Source organism: Chaetodon trifascialis, chromosome 14 (assembly GCF_039877785.1).
Source record: "Chaetodon trifascialis isolate fChaTrf1 chromosome 14, fChaTrf1.hap1, whole genome shotgun sequence".
Lineage (NCBI taxonomy): Eukaryota > Metazoa > Chordata > Actinopteri > Chaetodontiformes > Chaetodontidae > Chaetodon > Chaetodon trifascialis.
The window spans coordinates 20,013,608-20,034,813 of NC_092069.1; the positions used below are offsets into that span (position 1 = coordinate 20,013,608).

Sequence of the window (21,206 nt, forward strand, 5' to 3'; positions counted from 1 at the left end):
CTGAATTTTCTGACGTTCAACTAATCAATGATTCAATAAATTGTAGTTTTAAGTAGACTGTAGCTCTATGAAACACCAAACTGATTGCACAAAGCGCATACACCATGTGTCATCTGGGCTTAATTGTGTCAGTGAGAAATCAGATGATATATCAACTATTGAACATTAGAATTGTACTGACCTGACTTTTTTTTTTTTTTTTAGATCAGATATCAATTAGATATTCGTGTATATCTAAAAAAAAATGTACTGGATACAAGTTGAAATATTGGCAGCTGTTACATTAACAATGTTATAAGTCCATATAAACATATACTGCAATTTACTATTTATTTATTTATTTATTTATTTATTTATTCATTCATTCATTCATTCATTTATAAATATTAACATGTGTAGACAACAATTTGTTGTAGCATTATAATGTCAGAAATAAGAGTTTATTTTGGAGGGCACTACCAGAAGTTCTCACTGAGTGCAGCCAACTTGACACTTCCTGATTTACTAAACATCATTGAGAAACGTTAGCGCAAACCCCAAAAAACAACAACGCAGGAGAGACAGTCCTCTCTGAAAAGTCGACAACCACCGAAGAGAAGGAAGTACGAACTTCTTAATTACGTTAAATCACACATTATAGATTATATACACACATTACCGGACAAGATAGCGCACAACCAGGAGCTAGCAGTCTAATAACTCAAACCAGCCGTTAGTATTGACGCCAAACATGTAGCATTAACGGTAATGCTCTTAATTAGCTTTCTTTAACTGCTCAGCTATCATTAAAGTGCAGTGTCGTATGTTGATGTTATTTAATGAAGCGAAGGATAGTTCAGTCATTTGGCTAGCTTGCTTTACTCTTTAGCAACATTTAGTTCAAACAACCTGCAGCTCCTTCTGTGTGCACCCAAAGGACAGGGTCTTACGGCTTGTGTTGTCAGTCGAAGCTGCTCTCCACCGTGTTAATTTATTTCCTTGTTGCCTGTGTGTGAATGTGTTTTTGTACGTCTCTGTCCGTGTGTGCTCCAGGTGTCATGCTTTCCCGCAGCTGGAGGTTCGGTTGGGACCGGTTCAGAGAGGTGAACCTCTTCTCAGACCTGAGTGAGACCCACGCAGAGACTCTCTCTCAGGCCATCCGAGCTGCAGCGTCTGAGGAGCCGGACGCAGACGGCAGCGTGCTGTTTGGCCAGCTGCAGGGCACTGTGGTCGGCCTCAGATATTACACCGGGGTGGTGAGGATCAGTCAGGGTCGCCTTTGCTCCCCCAGTACACTAATTCACAAAGGAGACAGTACAGGTCTGCCTTGAACTGCTTGACAAAACCTTAAAATCATCTGTTTGTCTCTCTGGATAGGTGAATCAAGGGGAAATGGTCGGTTTGGTGCGAGAGCCCCAGAATCCATACGACTCCAATGCAGTGATGGTCACCAACGTTTATGGCAACCAAGTGGGTCACATCAAGCGGGAGCTGGCATCAGCATTGGCCAGCATCATGGACAGAAATTTTGCTAAAGTAGAGGGGTGAGTACATTGTTATTGGGCTGTCAGTTGAATGTCAGAAAGGCAGAGATGGACGGTGAAGTGAAAGCTTCTCCCCATAAATATCTGTGTTTGATAGATGCATTCAGAGATGCACTCTAGTCCAGTGGGTTGAACACGATGAGTGATTTTGTGTTTGTGTGTATCGTCGTCTTGTTCCTGTGTCAGGGTGGTACACTCAGGGACGAAAAACAAGTTCGCCATGCCAGTGATGCTGTCCTTCTGGGGGAAAGAAGAGGACAAAACTACTGTGAGTCAGATCATGGCACGTCGCGGATATAAACTGAACACAGGTGGAAAGACAGCAACAGGTACAAACTCAAATGCACTCAACCGAAAACCTCACATTTATCCATGTAGCCCACATTGTTGCATTAAAGGGTTAGTTTTCAGTCACTAACTTCACTGTTTATGTGTGTCTGCACCGTTGTGTGTTTCATTTCAGGTGCAAATCAGAAACCGTATGATCGTCAAGGTGCTTATGCATTGGCTTCTAAAAAAGGTTTGACCATCCCACTAACTCCAGAGGAGGTATATATATCTCAATATATTTAATGTTGTACAATGTTTGATGAGCATGTTGTGGATAATTAATATATTTATGCTAATTATGTTGAATGTGTACACGTATGCAGTCGTGTAATGCAGTCATTCTTAACTGTGTACTCTTTTATCTTTCAGCTTAAGAATGCGTTTGACAACCTTTTTGAAGGCTTGATGGAGAGTAAAGATGGAGAGCAAGAAGCAGCCAAGGTATGTATTTGAACTGTCTGTCTTTCTGTTTGTGGTCCACGTTTTGTCTTCATGTGTATTTCTTACAGCTCTCACAACAAGTATGTCAGTAACTAGTGATTTTGCCAGCTGGGGAGTGGGTAAGTGTTTATACGGCAGGGTTAATTGAATGTAGAAGTGTGAAGTGGAGGTTTGTCTTGCAAGGATTTGGATGACTGATTGATCGATTGTTTTCCAGAATTCTCCCACCGGGTAGGGATGTGGACTTGATGTGAGGTTTGTGTGGGTGGAGTTGTTTGCTTCACCAGCAAAGGGTGGAGATTGTTATTTGCGGCATGTTTATATGTGACTGTGAGGAAGTGATTGCACTGTTGGCGTGTCAACAGGGTTTTTTTTTGTTTTTTTTTACACTGGTAGGTGTATAATACCGATGCATGAGGTCAGTGAGGCTCATATGTGGTTAAACTGATCAGCTTGCTTTTTTTGTTATTGCTGTGAATCTTTTTGTTGTGATGTGTTCAGCTGGTAGGTGAAGTCACCGGGATGCTGAGAGGTGGTGTCTGTTTTTCCAGTTGAGTAGAATCATTTTGTTGGTTATTATTAAGGCCATCAAAGGTGGTTGTTTGTAGCTGAGTGGTTGTGACAGAGGGAGAGACTGTGAAGCTGCAACCCCCAATCAGAGGATAATTTATGAGTAACACTTCTCCAGCATGTTGTTTCTTATTGTTTGAATATTTCTTTCTGTCCACTCAGTGGAGAGCAGTGCCCAAAAGTCTGTTTCCCAAGAACATTGGAGCCCTTCAGCTTAGAGTTTTTGCTACTGGTCATTTGTAATACTGCTGATTTAGAGACTGAAGCTTATTCTAAAATTGGACTCACAGTCGCTCACTGTGGGTTTAAACATCAGATAAAAGTATGTGGCATGAACCATGCCACTACCCTCTTTATCTTGCGTCTTCTCACCTTTGAGTTATCACCATCTTGCACCCCGAAAAACCAGTAGTGCAGCTTCATGGTGAACACGCAGCCCTTTTTCTCTGCAGGCTGTGGGCACTCCTCTCCTGCCTCACCAGAAGCAGGCGCTGTCCTGGATGTGCACTCGAGAAAACAAATCTGCGTTGCCGCCCTTCTGGGAGAAGAGAGGCGAGCTGTACTATAACAGCCTCACACACTTCTCTGCCAAAGAAATACCGGAGAGAGTTCGCGGGGGAATACTGGCGGATGACATGGGACTGGTGAGTAACACAGATACAGACTTATATTTTTACATCAGTAAAATGTCAGAAAAATGCTTTTTTTTTTTTCTTCGTTTACGTTTACAAAAACAGCCCTCACACTGATGTGATCTAAGTAGGCATGAGTCAACACTAAAAGCCCTGTTTGCATTTATCAGGGAAAGACTCTGACAACCATCGCTCTGATCCTCACCAACTTTCACAAAGGAAAGCCTCTGCCCGTGGAGAAAAGTGTAAGTGCCTGTGCCTGAATGTGGATTCTTCTCAATGGGTGTGCAGTCTGAATGACTCGTGTTCAACCACTATAAAGTGCTTGTTTACATGTGCGCAGGAGGAGCAGACTTCACCTGTCAAAGCCAAACCTAAACCACAGGTGGCCTCCAAGCTGGAAGGTACTCTCAACTTTCAATGAAGTACCTGCTGCAGATTTGCTATTTTTTATTTTCCTCTTCTCTTTCTGTGTGTGTGTTGGTGGGAAGACCACACATGCTTGTATGCAAGAAAACAGAAAGAGCAGTAAGGTGATGTGGTGTCTTTGTTTCAGGACACAGCAGTGCAGGACTGAGTGATGCAGCTGCTGATTCACCAGACGTAGAGGAGACTGTGGAGAAGTCAGACAAAAGTAAGATGATTGTCATGTCCATGTATATCATTTTTTAACTTCTTCTTCTTCCTCCTCCTCCTCCATGTGGCTTACATGCATTTTTACCTGACGTCTCCACTTACAGGTACGAGCAAAGGAAAGACGAAAGCCACTAAACGAAAGCCCAGTAAAGGTCCAAGCCCAGTAAACTCTTTGTGTTTGCATGTTGAAGTGATTGTGTGAGAGGCAACCTTCTTGAAAAGAGCAGTGATTGGTGTTTTGAATTTCATTGGGGTGGTACAAGTCAGTGCTCTTGTTATTTGGCTTGTATACACTAAATGAAGTCAGTCATTAATTTTACCTGCAGTATTGCTGGAGGATCTGGACTTTGCTGCAGCACTGGGTGGCTCAGCATCAGATACAGGATCGAAGAAGAAGAAAACTACCAAGAAGCCCACTCCCACACTCGGTGAGTTCAAGCAGTATATGTTTGCCTGCTGGTTTCTGCTTGACATACTGTATTAATCTTTGCAGAAGCAATATTTGAGATGTTTGTGAACCTTTTGGTATGTGCAGATGTGGAATCCCCCATCGCTGAAAGTGCAGAGGACTTATCAGCTAGAACGACTCTCATCATCTCCCCACTCTCCGTGCTCAGCAACTGGCTGGTAGAAATACAGCGTTACGCAACAAAACATACACAAAAAGATGCATCCTGTCACTGAACTTCAGCTACATACTGATTATTAGCTTGATGGCTCTTTTTGAACCTTTTTACATACTGTGAGAGAACAAGCCATGTTGGTCATTTTCTAAACATTTGACAAAGGAAATGCCATATTCAGTGCTACCTTTCCATCCCTGGAGTCACGTTTTCCTCCTCTCCTTTGTGTGCACAGGAGCAGTTTGAGCAGCATGTGCGCGCTAACGTGAAGCTAAACGTGTATCTCTATTATGGCCCAGATCGCAACAGGAACAAAGAGTTTCTGTCCTCTCAGGACGTGGTGATCACCACTTACAACGTCCTCTCAGCCGACTTTGGGGTGAGTGTACATGGGTCACATCTGTAGCTGCTAGATGAGCCAAGGTGTTCTCACAGAAGAGGAACATTGGAGGCAGAGTTAGTATGGTGGTGCAGGCTGTGTGTTGATTTATTTGGATGAGCAAAATCCTCTAATAGCGGCAAATGAATGTCTGTCCTCAAATGGTCTGTATGTTCCATTCAGTTGAGGCGCATGTAATTTTTTTAGCGACAAAGTGTTCCTTCCCTTTCAGAATAAGAGTCCCCTCCATGGGATCAATTGGTTAAGGGTTGTGCTGGATGAAGGCCACATCATAAGAAACCCCAATGCACAGATGAGTAAGGCTGTCCTCAATCTAAAAGCTCAGCGGCGCTGGATTTTGTCAGGTATTACTGCACCTTATCACACACACACACAGACAGCAGCATGTGAATATACATACATATTTGGACATGGTGATGATAGTCCACCACAAATAATCATTTTGACTGAGTATCCATCCATCCATCCATCCAGGTACTCCTATCCAGAACAGTGTGAAGGACCTGTGGATGCTGCTGGCCTTCCTGCGCCTGAAGCCCTTCGATGTGAAGGAGTGGTGGAACAGAGTGATCCAGAGACCTGTTACTCAAGGAGACAGGGCCGGCCTGCAGTGAGTGCTCACGGACACATTATTAATACTACAGCAGTGTAGTAGTGATACACCAGAGGGTGCTGTTTGCTGTAAGTGAGCAGTGATAGCAGTGACAGTCAGTCTGAGGGAAATTATTGCTGAAGTGCAGTCATAAACGTACATATTCTTCATTTTTACAGTTGTTGTTGTTGTTGTTGTTGTTGTTGTTGTTGTTGTTGTTGTTGTTTTGTCTTATCTGTACATAGATGTACTGAGTGCATTTCTCAGTGTTTTTTGTTCCGAAACAAGGGTCCACATTTTTGAGGGTGTAATATGTTGTGCACTCAAGAACGTTCTGGCTGAACCCGTTGTTATTAGGGTAACTTTACAATTTTCAGTGTGTAGGTTGCTATCTTGGAGGTTGTTGTTTCCCCATAGCGACAGGGCTTTTGAAAACAGTAACACACAGATAGCAGAGAAGAGGGGACTCCTGCCTGAAACAGGCAGCCAATGACAGGCTTATTCCAACAGTCAGGATCCAGTGAGTCAGACGAGGGCAACTTAAGTAAATTTGACTTGAAGTTAATCACAGCCTTTGGAGATGATGATAGACTTCTTGCTTGTTGCTGTTCCTGCTAACAAACAGAACCAGTTTTATAATCCAAAGTGACTGTGCTGGCTGCCTTTCAGTCAGTTTAGACCTTACAAAAGTCTATGTGCACTTTTTCAAATTCTAATTTCATATATATGAATAGATAATATGTCAGACATCTGAGTCGTGACATTCCTACCAATGACGTTCAGAAGTTCTCTTGTAATTGATCAGTGCAGTTTGTTGTTTTACAGGGTTGCAAAATGTGTTCACAAGCTATGTCCCTACTGTAGCAAGTTTGCCATTTTGGTCAGTATGCAGGCATTTGTCTTATTATACTATTTATAATCAGATTTTAATAAATACTGTGTGCAGGAACCTTCAGACCCTGGTTAAGTGCATCACCCTGCGGCGGACCAAGAGCAGTGAGGTGAACGGGCGCCCCCTGGTGTCCCTGCCTGAGAAGTCAGTGTGTGTGGAGCAGGTCGAGCTGAGCCAGTCGGAGAGAGAGGAATATGAGCTGGCACGGAAGGAGGGAAGGAACACAATCAGCAGGTATGTGCCATCGTCAAGTACATGCATGTTTGAATGAATCGACAGATTAGGACTCAGATTGACTGGTAGTTAGTCAATGATGTTCATAGTAGTGCTGTCAGGCGATTAAAAAAATTAATCTAATTAATTACAGGATTTGTAATTAATTAATCTAATTAATCGCATTTTAATCTCATATCTGCTAAAGGTCCCCATATAAAGAATTTGAATTCTAGGACATTACAATTCACTGACATTCACATTACAGCTGGTGAATTCTTTTCATCACTGTAGCTGGAAATTAGAGTCAGATGATGCTATCTGAAACGCCTCTTTTAGGCCCTCGTCTTCCACGATTGAAATCGGCCTGCAATCAGCAGCAACCCACTTTGCGATTGAGTTTGTCAGTTTTTCTGTCGTGGCTTTGCTCATTCGTTTTCCTAACTCAGCAAGTGTGGGTTGGCGCAGTGAGCTCACGGTAGCACTAGCGGCACTAGCAGCAACTACATGTCTAGCGTTTAAATGATAATTCAGGCTGGAGCTGCTACGGTGATAGGAAAATTATTTTTTACACAAGGTACAAATCACTGCGTTCTTGTTAATAGTCCCGTCTTTGTTCTTTTTATAAATAAACTTGCCGTTCAAAGGTCCAAGTAGGCTTGCCTCGCTCTCCGGTGTCGCATCCATGTCTGTTGTCACCCTGCTTTTGACTAGTGGTGCAGGTAGGATGCAGCCTATGGGTCACTCAAATGGCCAAATTTAAAATGCTCGCGCATTGACTTGCCACTCATGATTAATTGCGTTAATTTTTATAGCACGTTAATTTGCAGCGTAATTAATTAATCTAATTAACGCATTAAACTGACAGCCCTAGTTCATAGATGTCAGTTAGATATTACAAGGGTTTTTTTTTTTGTTTTTTGTTTTTTTTGTTTTTTACTGTTAACTGTTGCATAGTGCTGCGTTTTTCTTTAACCTGTCTTAACTGTGTTTGTGTATAGATATGTAGCTGAAGGGACAGTCTTGAGGAATTACGCAGATGTGTTGGCCATCCTGATGAGGCTTCGACAGCACTGCTGCCATCCAGATCTGCTGGCGAAAACATCACCAGACCTGGGTATAGCATAGCTTCTGAACCCTGGGGTCACTTGAAATGTGTTTGTTTGTTTTGGCCATACATGATAAGCACAGAAGTCCAATAACAACTTACCCTGATATTCTTACCCTAATCCTAATCAATCATTTTCACACTAAGGCATCATTTTCATATGTAATTTTATCATATATTTTGTCTGTAGGTGCTGCAGCAACGCCTGCAGAGCTGCGGGAGCGTCTGATAGAGAAGCTGCGGTTGGTGTTGGCCAGCGGCTCTGATGAGGAGTGCTCTGTGTGTCTGGACTCTGTCCGCCTGCCAGTTATTACACACTGCGCCCATGTTTACTGCCGGCCCTGCATCGCCCAGGTTATCAGCAATGAGCAGGTACATGTGCCGCCCACAGCAGGCAGCAGGGGTTTGCGATCTAATTCTCATTTGACAGTTAAGTTTTCAATTCTATGTAATCAGTTATTTAGCTGCCACTTATTACGGATGCATCTTTTATGCGTGCTGTGTACGTGTCTGTGCATAGGAAGGAGCACGCTGTCCTCTCTGCCGAACTGAGATCAAGACCAGCGAACTGGTGGAGTTTCCACAGGAGGAAATCGAGGAGGAGAACAGTTCCAACTCTGAGAAGTGGAGAACAAGCTCGAAGGTACACAGCACGTACACAGGCTGCAGAATGAACCGGGGGATAAAAATAGTGAAAACTCTGTGGACCTCTGAAAAATGCACAACACTATTTTTCTAAACCTTAAAAGGAAACATGCTTGAGTTGGACTTTTGCAAGATGTTCTGCAAAATCTTCCTTACAAATCATTTCAGTGTTTTGTTACATTCATACCTTTGAGTGCTTAATGGAAAATAAAATACACAAATACAGAAATACTACCTTGACTTCCAGCATTCCTACTATCAAGATAACCCCAAAAGCCTTCAAGCATGAGACCTACTGGAATCACTTTAAAAAGTCTCAGCTTATCTTCTGATCCTGGTGTTTCTGTGACTCTTTCCTGAATTCTTGAGTCAGAATCAGTGTCCTTCATACCGTGACAGTGATGGAAAATGGGCTTGTATGCTTCCACATGTTGGTCCTCTAAAGTTCGTGACTGTCTCCTCAGGTGCAGGCCCTGATGGGAAACCTGCTCAGGCTGCGATGTGAGGACAGTAGCGTTAAGTGTTTGGTCGTCTCTCAGTTTACTCGCTTCCTCACCATACTGGAGACTCCACTCAGGTAAAAGACGCATTCAAAGAGGAAGCACCAGCAGCTCTTCAGCAGAATATCCGTCCTGTTATTTGTGGCATTCCTCTTGGCGTGACTGCCCTCCCTCCTCTTTACCAGAGAGCATGGTTTCCGCTTTGTGCGCTTGGATGGCACCATGAGCCAGAAGAGGAGGACTCAGGTCATCCAGGAGTTTCAGAGCTCTGCAGCAGACAGTCCCACCATCATGCTTCTGTCACTCAAAGCTGGAGGGGTGGGGCTCAACTTGACCGCTGCCTCTCATGTTTACCTCATGGACCCTGTAAGTACTGATTTTGGCCAGAAACCAGATACATTCACACGTTGTGTTCGACCACATGAAGCAACACACAAACTAATGTTGATCATGAGACAGATGAAATCAAAAAGGGAAAATGTTTTCAGGACTCTCCTGAACTGTAATCACTGCGTGTTTTAGGCATGGAATCCTGCTACTGAGGAGCAGTGCATCGACCGCTGCCACCGTCTGGGACAGAGGAGGAAAGTCTTCGTCACCAAGGTCAGAAAATCATGAAAACGTGTGTTTGTACCATTGTTAAAATGATTTTTCATCACTGACGGGAATATGTTGCTTGTATTTTTATTTTGTGTGTGTTTCTGTAGTTCATTGTGAAGGACTCGGTGGAGGAGAGCATGGTGAAGATCCAGAGGCAGAAGCAGGACCTGGTGGAGAAGGCCTTTGGCTCCACAGACACCGACAGGAAAACGTCTCGCATTGAAGACATCAAAGCTCTGATGGAGCTCTAGACGTCCGTCAGTGGACCCGAACTCATGCACTGGAAACACCAACACTTGAGTCGTCTTTGAACTGTTTTAACAGTTGGACATTTCCTTTTCTGAGGGTCTCACAGCTCACATCTGAAGCGTACAGAGAATTTTTGTGCACACTGTCAATGTTTTGTTTGATCTCTGTAAGTTGTAAATTCTTCTTTTTATCTACTTCTGTTTAACGCTTTGATACTGATTCATTTACAGGACTAACGTGTGGAATGCCAATCATTAAGGTGTTCTGGAAAGCAGGTGACCTACACACATTTATAGTGACTGTACACAGAGCAGCTTGCGTTTTAGAAAGGGCTTAAATGTGAGGATTTGCTGCTTTTCTGTTTGTCACAGGTTGGACAAAAAGGTTAAAAAGGTCACTCTTTTTTTGTATTTTGAGACATTTCATTGACTAAATGATGTATTGCTGCCCTACATCCAGTCAGTATTAGAGTAAAGAAGTGAAACTCATGACAGATGGGATGGATAAATGGTGATTTTTTTTCCCCCACCAATTCTTTATTAGCTCTTCAACAGGGATGTACAGTTAACAGCTGGGTCAAAGGACGGACCTGCATTAACCAGTGTCACTACGATTATGCTCCACTTCCACGCTCATGCATGTTCAGGATTCAGCAGGCTGACAAGATTAGAAATATTGCATATGGACTTTTCTCTCAACCCCGTCAGCCATAGGAGTGTTTGATGGAGTGAGGAGAGAATTATTATTGTTAGGAGTTACAGATCATAATTTAAGGGCACACAGCTGGAGTGAAGTAAAGGAGGTATTGGCAACAGGAAAAGAGTGACTCAGCAAAGTTCAATTTGTGCTACGAGCAGCAGTTACAGTAAGTGAGGTTTTGTAAACAGTAAACGGCAATAAGGCAGCTGGTAACACTACAGACAGGAAGTGACGAAACAGGTCATGGCACAAAGATATACTGATGTGGGTCTGGCAGGAACATAACATGCAGGGCACGAGTACAGAGAACATGTCTGAGGAGCACAAAAATACATACAAAACTGACTTATCAACATCACTTTAGGATGTGGGTGGAAGTGCTTCATTACTGACCCACGTTTTAACCGTGCCATGCAAATACAACACAAAACAGCCCTGACCCTAACACAATACCAGACGTTACGAAGCTGAAGTCACAGTAAGCTGGTGCGTGTCCGAGGCACAGCTAGGGACGTTTATTTATGTACTCCACTGAGGTGGACACTGATCAAAGCGAGGTTTTCACAACTGGCTGAAAAGGAGAGCAGGGACTGTAAGAGGGAAGTGTTGCATATCTGCTTCAGAGTGGTTTAGAGAGTTATTGCAGGAAAGGAGCTGTGGTAACAGAAAGCCCAGAAACAACTTGCCACAGGCTTTGCCCACGGCCATTTTCCCCAGTTTCATTGTTGCTGAAAGTTTCCACAGGTTAGGAAGACTGAAAACATCTCCATCAGGTGCACAAGAACACTTTAAGGAATAGTCTGAGATTTTGGGGAAGTAATCTTAAGCTTATTCACTTTCTCCCTGAGAGCTGGATGAAAAGATTTTACCACCTGTGGTGTTAAATTTGCCGTATTACATGTTTTTCTCCAGGATGTCGAAGTCATGATTGGTTAGTGCTCATTGCCTGTGTTGGTTGGGTTGGTTAGGTTTTTTTTTTTTTTTTGGGGGGGGGGGGGTTAGCGTGCAGAGTAGCGTGACTTGTGCCTTCACCATCCTAGTGAAAAAATTAAATGGAAACTCAGGCCATTTGCTAAGCAATCATCAGGCTCCAGGAAATTAACATTTTTACACTTAATGCAAGAATTGAGTTGCGGGTGGGAAGATTTTAATACCTTTTAATACCTCAGTGCCAGCAAGTAGCTGGTTGGGGAAGGGGCGGTCACCACTTTTATATCCAACACTGATGGTTTCCAGTGTTTATGCTAAGCTAAATTAGCTAGCTGCTGGCGGTAGCTTCATATTGATCCACCAACATGTGAGTGGTATTGATCTTCTCATCCAACTCTGCAAGAAAGAAAATGAGCGCATTTCAAACTTGTCATTTGAGCGTAGAAAAGTGAATGGTAAGAGGGGGCATTGTGTTAAACTCTCCATCATTCAAACACACACTGACAGGATGCAGAGAGTGAGGCATTCACCCAGTCACCTGCTAATCAAGCCCCTGCGATTGGCTGAGCAGCGCTTCGGCCCCCCCCCCACACACACATAGAGCTTCAGCTGGTGCTCTCTCTGTCACGCTTCCTCGCCTGGCCACTACTTCAAGAAGGAGTCAAGCTTCCGCTCGATGTTGGCGAAGGAGTCGTCACCCATGTAGTCGATCTGGCCCTCTTCCCAGCGCTGCTTCCTCTCCTCTGATGAAACCTTCTGGGGAGGACCACAAGGCGCCGGCTGCTCTCTCACCTCCTCATGAAGCTTACACTGCGTGACAGACAGAGTGAGAATGAATGAATCATTATTACACAAGACAGGAGGAATACTTTATAAGGACAGGTTTCTCTGGGACCGGCCCTGCTCGGCTGAGCACTCTTTCTATGCTTAAGACACAATCAGTACACGTAAGTGTTTCATCAGAAGAGGCAAAGTACAAAGAAGGCATTTTTGCAACATGTGGCAGATAAGAGCTGAGTGTGTTTCTAACATCTAGAACAAGAAAGGTTTTGCTTCCCACAGTAGAAGTACACTCAGTAAGACAATACCAGTCAAAACATGCCAGACACACTAATTTCAAGATTAGGATTTTTTTTAGAAAAAGAACATGTATCATACTTCACTGAAAAGTCAGTTCTCATTCTCTGTGCACCGCAAACTTAAAGCTTCCACATCGCACTCATGTAACTAATGTAATCAGACAACTGTGATGTAATGCAATCACGCCAACGCATACATGTCTCAACTCAGATTTGAGGTGAGCCATGAGAAACTTGACAAAGATAAATGTGACTCTGGAATGAAAACCTTCTGCTTCCACATGAAGATAAGATAGGATTAAAAAAAAGAAAAACTGACTTCATAAGCAATAAAACACAAACATATTTACTGCAGTAAATGCAAACTGCAGTTTGGGAATTTTTACTGCGACAGCCCAACCTGGTCTGGTATGACTGGTAGCTTAGGGTGGCTAATGTTAGCAAACTTTGGGATTTGGGGAAATTCATTTATTAATATATTATGCAATTGCCACTCTTGGCCACTGCAGCCACTGTTCAGCAGAAGTGGGACACTAAGCAATAATAAAAAAAAGTCCTAAATTTTCAGGGCACGTTTGGTTTGCAGATTGAAAAAACTTGAGCCCGTGCGAACGTCAGAAGTGTCTCCGTGAAACCAAGGTGCTGCCTGCAGAAACTTGCCAGTGTGACACAACATGGCACGGCTCCAGGTAATTGGGCAAAGCTGCAGGTTTTGGCAGCCAAAACCCGTTTTTGACTAACTGTTTCACTGCCGCCCTATTACAACAGGCATCAAGGCAACTTCCTGCTACACTGTGAAGTTCTGAACAGTTGTTTGAGGCCTGGCACCCTGCAGGTTTCACTGACAACAGCTACCCATTCAGTCATGACAACAGAGATGACTGGAAATACCAGCCGCGACCAAGACAACTTTTGGCAACAGACTGGTGCTGAGGAATGTGGAACCAATCAACTTTTCCTCGTTACTGTGACAACTAAAACTTTTATCTGATGCTCAAGAATCAAAGAAAAAGCTTTGACATGTGGCACTTCCACCCCTCGGTAACGGCAAACCATGACAGATTCACGCATTTTAAATACGAGGCAGAGAAAGGAGAGGTCACCTTGTGATTGCAGGTTTTGACACAGTCAGGACATGCCAATTATGCAACAGGCTAAACACATATTCACACACAGTCACAGCCACCCTCATTTATGTTTCGACACATGCACGGCGGCTGACATACGTCCTCGTTCGCCTCCACGAAGCCGCTGCTGAAAGGAGTGTCCCTGTAGGCCCGCTGCAGTAAAGGCAGCACAGATTTGGCGTACAGCTTCCACCACATGACCAGGTAGTCGGGGTGCAGCTGGCCCTGGTCGGGGGACAGGGTGTGACCTTTGACCTCGCCCTTCTGAGCGTCGTAGGAGTGGTTCCATGGCTTCACCTTGCCCAAGAAGTGCACCACCTTGGCGTCATGGCCGTAACTGAAAACGCAGCAGATGAAGAGAAAGAGATATTAACTCCCACAGTACTTGCTGATGGCTGTTGCAGGCGACATTGATGACTGGAGAACATGGTACTGCTAAGTATTCAAATGTAGCTCCTCTTTTTTGAGCCGGGCAGAATGTGTGTTGTGAGAGGTTTCAGCAGCTCCTTGAAATTCAACACCCAACCACAGACAAACACACACACACAAATACGCAATCTTTGAACTAACCTTGGATAAGCTTTATGCCACCTAACACACAAACATCCTGAAGTTTATCAAGGAAATCGACAGAATCAGGACAAAAAGACTTCTACATGTGAGCGTATGAAGAAACCATGTGTGTGTTTTTGTTTTTATATCCCAGTGGGGACTTTAACCTGACTTCACACTTATGAGGACCTTCTGTCCCCATGGGGCCAAAGTTGAGGTCCTCACAGGTGCAGACTGCTTTTTACAGGGTGAAGACTTGGTCAGGGTTAAGGTTCACTTATAATGGTTATTGTTGGGGGGGGGGGGGGTGAGACCAGGTATCACGTTGTGGGGACAAAAATCTGTTTACACAGTCACATTGTGGGGACTCACCTGCCTTACGAGGACAAAATGCAAAGGTCCCCTTAATGTAAATCGTTAAATTTTAGGGTGAAGACTGAGGATAGGGTTACGGGTTAGGTAAGGTTGGGTTAGGTATAGGCTTAGAAACAGGCAAATAGTGGTTATGGTAGGTTAGGGTAAGGCTCCAGGAAATGAATGTAAGTCTACGTAATGTCCCCACAAGTGATAAAACACAACGTGTGTGTGTGTGTGTGTGTGTGTGTGTGTGTGTGTGTGTGTGTGTGTGTGTGTGTGTGTGTGTGTGTGTGTGCACTCACTGTTTGAAAGCTGGCAAGTAGGAGTAGATGGCTATACTGCTGAGGTTATAGATGAAAGGAAGGTGTTTGGAAATATCTGCCGTCGCCCAGGTATTGAAGAAACTGTTGAGAACCCCCTGGTCTCCCCCTGCAGACAAGAACAGCACACACACACAAATACGCTCAGAATCATAGTTTTACACATCACTTCCTGGTAAAGTACATGCAAAGTGAAAGACAGTCCAGAGCTCTGTTTGGGCAAAATAAACAAGGCCACATTTGGGACAGTAGTAGTCACATGGGAATGATTCTGTATTTTTGCTATGAGCAAAGGGTCGGGGGTGCAACAAGCTAGTGAATGACATAAAATGTTATTTTTATTCCAGTTACATTTACCATATGTGGCGTCTCTCCTCTGGCACACTGCAGTGCATATCTGAATGGTCAACACCGCACACACACACACATAGCACACATTCCTTTCAGCCAAGTATAAATAGAAACTGAAAAGCGTCGGCAACGTTGTGAGACGACGGCACAGAAAGTGAATGAAGACATTATCCAACCACAGCACAATAGCTAACAGCTAACAGCAGACAATGAGCGGGATGAGGAACAAGGTTAGACCAAGTCAGTGTGTGTGGAGAGAGAGAAATGTTTGGTGTGGTCTTGTATTTGATTCATATTCACACTGTCCAGGGCTTATAAATAAAAGTGGAAGAAAGCCATATACACAAGAATTCATGTATTCAAATGCACGCAGTCCAACCTCTTATCTTCCAGAGTTAGAGATTAAATCCAAGTCTCTGTAACTTTAGTAAAGGAAGATGAACTTTTAGCCTTTATATACCTTTTTTTTTTTGGTGTTCACACCAGTATTGATACCAGTGCATTAGCACCTATGGTTCTACTAATGACCGACTATTGAGTCTAACTTCCATCCATCCATTTTCTATACCGCCTATCCCTTTCGGGGTCGCGGGGGGGCTGGAGCCTATCCCTGTCAACGGGCGAGAGGTGGGGTACACCCTGGACCGGTCGCCAGTCGATCGCAGGGCTAAGTCTAACTTCTCATGCAAAATAAGATTTTTAGCCATGAAATTTCGTACACTTACACGTTCCCCTCAGGATGGATTATGATAATACCCCCTGACTACTTTGCCCAATACTTTTGTTAATGACCCAACACCATAAATACATCCCCTCATCTGTACTTTGTGTTTAGTGCTAATTAGCAAACACTAGCATGCTAACATACTAAATCATAATCAGACAACAAACCTTTAGCAGCATTTCTGTAAGTGTGCCATTGTTCTCAACTGCAGTCCTTTGGCAAAATGTTTTGAAACCTACAGTCATAAATGCTAATGTTAGCATTTTAGGGCAGCGGTGGCTCTGAAGGTTTGATCCCCGGCTTCTCCAGTCTGCGTGTGGAAGTGTCCTTGGGAAAGATACTGTACCCCAAATGACATTAAGGCTTATAGAGGGGTGTGTTTGGAGGTGAGGGTGCCTTGATAGACCTGCAAACAGCTTCAGCACTCAGCCGTGATGGTTGTTGCTTGTTTATGTCGAGCAAATTGCTCAAATGTAGACTCTCTTGCTTCTAAAAACTGAACCTGCATGCTCCAAAACTCCCTTCAGAAGTCTGTGGTTGTGGTCACATGCTGTTTTGCAGATTATACTTGCAACAGTCAGAACCCATCATCGCTCAAGAAAACACTTCATTTTTCTGTGCTTCAAAACTGATATCAGTGTCTGTCTCCTGTACTTATAAAACCTTTGCTCTCACTTTGAAGGACAGAAGAAAAAACAACACTCGGGTCTCACCGTCAAAGCTGCCGTTTTCACTGCAGAACGCGAGCAGCTTCTCGTGCGTTTCATTGGAAGGCGTGAAGACGAACACGCCGGAGTTGAAACAGTCCGGCCAACCAGGATCTGGCGCTGCAGACAGTTCCTCTCTCTCAAAGAGTTCATCTATATTTGACAGCACCTGAATGCAGTCAGATAAATGTTACTTACTTACTCAGACGTGTTGAGTTTCATCAATCATGTTTCCACAACAGTGATTTGAAACTTTGCAGAAGTCTGAGGCCAAAACGCAGAGGAAACATTCATCAGTGGTGAAACACTATATCACTGCATGATCGCAGGTTTTAGGGATAAAACCTAGAATAAACTTTTTCTGCTATTGTCAGGTTTTTCCTCACCAGAGTGTCCGCGTCCATGAACACACACTTGCTGTAGTGTGTGAGCGTCCAGCAGTGCAGTTTGGTGAACGTCACTCCCAGGTCCGGACGCTTCATCAGGGACAGATGAGCCGCATCACCCGAGTCCATAACGTCCACCACACACACCTCGTCAAAGATAGAGCGCATTGCATCCCTACAACACACGCGGGATGACTTATGTGAGTGTGTGTACTGGATATAATTTGTGCCTGATTAAAGGCTAAAGAGTTACCTGCAAGGTTCTGTAACATGAGGTCCTATGAGTGCGACCAGCTTCCTGGTTGTGTTGTGGTTGTGTAACGATTGGCCGAGAACCATCGCTCCCTTGGCGTAGCTGTCATTTGTGGCCAGCGTCACAAAAGCCTGGTCTGCATGGAGAAACACACACAAACACACACACACACACACACACACACACACACACACACACACACACACACATCCATCAGCACGTTCTCATACAAGTGTCATCACTTCATGCCTCTTCTGTCTAAAACCTTTTCAGGGCCTTTTAAACCAAGCTTTAGAATTCATTTTGCTCACAAGGAGCAGGGTTAATGATGTGTTTACTGATAGCGAGATACACCAGTCACTTCATGTGCAAAAACCATTTAAGGGTTAATGAAAAGTCCATGTATGACAACTCCTGGTGCTTCCCCAACTCTCATGCACGCTGCCTATTTTGTATAGGCTCATATTCTGCACAGTAGTGTTAAAGTAACGAGTGACCTATTAATCATGCTGGTGATTAAGATAACAAAGTGACGGCAGTTGTGTAAACATGCAATTATCTGTGTATCTTAAAAGATACTGTGCAGCTTTTTTCAAGCAGTCAGCCACTGCTCCAGCCCCAGCATGTCTAATTCATCTGCAGGCCTGTTGTGTGAAATTCAGTGTCTGATGAGTCCCCCCATGCATATATTAGCAACAGCAGGGGGCACACTGTGTTGCTCCAGTGAAAGTGGGCCCAGAGCCAGCAGATAGTATTCATCAAGCTGGATGTGTGCCTCGCAAGGGACCTCTGGGAAACCTGATCAGAGGCAGCGCTGTACGGTTGCTGAGGGCTGTTTCAAGGAACTTTTAAGTGACTATCAAAAGAGCGTAAGGCCGGTCTCACCAACAAGGCCGTACAGGAAACATGTGCTGTGTTCCCACACAGTTATAGCATGTGGCTGCATATAAAAGTACGACCCCCACAGCTCAGGGTCTGACACGTCTCAGAATTAGCAAGACAGATATTTTTCACATTTCACACATTGTGGTAAAATCTGTTTAAAATGTCAGTCAGTGGTGGTAATGTTGAAAGGATTTTAAAATATAAATGAGTACACTGATGAATAATGCGCAAAATACAGTTGTTTATCTTCGTCAGATTTGTAGTTGTTTGCAAAAAACGCAGAAATGCATGTAAAGTGTACATTAGAGACATAAACACCTTTCCTGTATGTTATTTCAGATTAATGTAGAATTTTTTTTATATTGTTACCGTTATCAAAACTCATTATAAAGTGAGTTTTTTTTCCAAGGGGCCATATTAATAGTTATACACTATAAAAGTGTGACACTATTAGACTTTTATAGTATTAAAAAAGGCCACACACTGTGCTGCACGTAGGCACCGAGAAACAACTAGTCAAGTTTGTCCAAGACCCCACATTGATCCAGGAAGTTCATAGTGTTTTCTTTAAAAAATAAAAGCATACATGAGGTATGGAATAAAGTTACATTTGAACAACTGGGGCAGGTTTGAGATATTTAGACAACTGACAGAAGTTTTACTTTTTCAGCAAGTGTGTACAAGACCATAGCTGTGCACGGACTAGTTAGAGTGGAAAAAAAAAAAGACAGTTGACATGTGACATCATGCGTGAGTAAGCAGGGCCTGATTAACCCTTTAGGGTTAAGGTGTCATGTTGAGATTGTGTGTTTCTGTCCAACAAGCAGTCTAAACCTAACAATGTTCAGTTAGTGTCAAAAAGGATGAAGAAAACCATCAAATATTCACACTGGAGAAGCTAAACCAGTTAATGTTTGACATTTTTGATTAAGCACACATTTATTCATTTAAGGAATATGCATATTTGCTTCCTTACCAAGAGTGAGAAAATCAATCTCTCACGCAGCTCGCAGTCTTTGTGCTAAGCTAAGCTAACCGGCTACAATTTACATGGAGAAATCATCAATGCTGGTAAAGCAATGTCAGTGATTTCCACTTACCCACTTTGTGACACCAGATGTTCAGTGTCACAATCTGCACTTCCACTTTAACTTCAGTCTGACTTCACTTTGACTGTGTAAACACTAACCAGACCTCAACATTAATGCTCGACCAATATTGTCTAATCAGATGAACTGATGCTGCTGCAAATGTTGGCCGATAACTTACAAGAACTTCAGCAGCAGAGTCAGAGACTGCACCGACAAGTTTATTTATCAAACGTAAAACGTTCCACCATCTTTATCACAGTTTTATAATAACCACATTTAAAGGCAACTTTATCAAAAATGTTTTTTGATGTGTTCATTTTCTGATTCTTCAAAATCTCCCATATTGATGTCAGTGTCAGCATCAGTTGGGCTAAAATCAAAACTCTCACACCAAAATGACAAAAATCAATGAAAAATACGAATTTTGAAGAGAATATTAAAGTTTTTCTCAACAGAATTCTCCTTCTTTTACATTTTGTGTGCCAGCACTAGTTGCATTCAACAAGGTTTAATTTTGAAATATGGAACCGGATGTGCTCCTCTTGTTGATCGGCAGCTTTACTTCGGTCCAAACCACTGCAGCAACTCATCAAATCAAACACATCACAATCTTTCAAACATCCACAGCAGTGAGTACACTACGATCACACCTCACTGCCTCATCTCCGTCCATATCCGAGCAGCAGTGAGCGTTACAGCAGAGTTTTCTGCAGCGTTGATTAAATTCGCGATATTTCGGGAGAAGAGGGTAGTTCGCGCAGCCCGTCCGGTCCGGAGTGGCCGTGTTCCGGTAACAGTGTGGCGGCTGCGAGTGTCGGCGGAGCCCCAGAGTGTCTTACCTGACATGGCGCTCTGAGGAGGGTCCGCCGGGGCCGCGGGGGTCGTGATGGGACAGACGAAGGGTTTGCACTGCGAAGGGCAGAGCTTCAGCAGCTGGGAGCAGTCCAATACAGGAATTAAGCCCCACATTTTCCGGGTCATGTGACCAGTGACAGCTGACACGCCCCCCTGCGTGCTCTCCCCCTCCTCCCCCAGAAATATATATGAATAAAGCTGTCTTTGTGTTCACGAATTTCCTCTATGTTTTCCTTTAGATATCATTGCAAAGTTAATACGATCAAAAATGTTTAATCTCATTGTATGAAACTTGAATTAACTTTCAAAAATATAACATATATAACATAAGTTCATATTGACAAGTTCATATTGACAATAAACCACAAATTTAAACAAATAAACATGCTAGTTTGAAAATGCAACCTTTGATGGTCTCTTTCCTGCAGAGCTGCACTGAATTGAGAAATAAAGAGCATCCCAAGAAGAAGTCATGCAGGTGACACAATGATACAAACCTGTTAAGGAAGCTTAAGAAGGGTGTGGAAACAAGTTGTTTGCAACAACTCAGCAGCATGATGATCTTCACTTCTCTGGTCTGTTTTTCTTACAAAAAAAGAAAAACAAGAATATCCTCTTCACTCCACCGTCTTGAGTCAGCACTGCCTCTGAGTGGTGATCACTTCACATTGCAGCTCAGTGAAGCATCAAGGATGGGCGTGCAGGTGGGCGTCGAGGTGAAATCTGATGAATGTCACACTCATGTGTGCAAATGTGCAATCCAAGAAACAGTCCGCTTGAGTTGAGTCACACAAGTAGATCAAAGCAAAGCTCTTATCACAGTGTTTATCAGCATGCACTCACTAGCTGCTGCTGGCACTGCATTTTTGTTTATTATAGCACCCAGTAACTCCTTCAACGTACATATGAGCATGTGAGTATAGTTTTAAGGCAAAC

At 43.5% G+C, this 21,206-nt stretch overlaps 2 protein-coding genes across 3 annotated transcripts; one reads left to right on the forward strand and one right to left on the reverse strand.

The window, feature by feature from the left end:
* The first annotated feature begins 464 nt into the window (after positions 1-464).
* Positions 465-10,456, forward strand: hltf (helicase-like transcription factor). Of its 2 annotated transcripts, none has more exons than XM_070978994.1 (24): positions 465-602; positions 1,033-1,235; positions 1,357-1,523; positions 1,710-1,852; positions 1,987-2,072; positions 2,223-2,294; positions 3,317-3,508; positions 3,667-3,741; positions 3,840-3,900; positions 4,053-4,130; positions 4,237-4,284; positions 4,459-4,560; positions 4,668-4,759; positions 4,991-5,134; positions 5,367-5,499; positions 5,630-5,765; positions 6,694-6,873; positions 7,854-7,969; positions 8,151-8,332; positions 8,481-8,603; positions 9,070-9,182; positions 9,291-9,471; positions 9,628-9,708; positions 9,813-10,456. In XM_070978994.1, the coding sequence occupies exons 2-24, from the start codon at positions 1,038-1,040 to the stop codon at positions 9,954-9,956; spliced, it is 2,847 nt and encodes a 948-aa protein (XP_070835095.1). In that variant the 5' UTR covers positions 465-602; positions 1,033-1,037; the 3' UTR covers positions 9,957-10,456. The 2 variants fall into 2 exon arrangements, with proteins under 2 accessions (XP_070835095.1, XP_070835097.1); XM_070978996.1 differs by having other exon boundaries at positions 558-621.
* Positions 10,457-10,468: 12 nt separating this feature from the next.
* Positions 10,469-20,396, reverse strand: gyg1a (glycogenin 1a). Its single transcript, XM_070978997.1, has 7 exons — positions 20,255-20,396; positions 17,440-17,575; positions 17,187-17,361; positions 16,807-16,969; positions 15,001-15,127; positions 13,889-14,126; positions 10,469-12,393 (listed from the first exon to the last, which is right to left on the reverse strand). The coding sequence occupies exons 1-7, from the start codon at positions 20,394-20,396 to the stop codon at positions 12,229-12,231; spliced, it is 1,146 nt and encodes a 381-aa protein (XP_070835098.1). The 3' UTR covers positions 10,469-12,228.
* Positions 20,397-21,206: the final 810 nt, after the last annotated feature.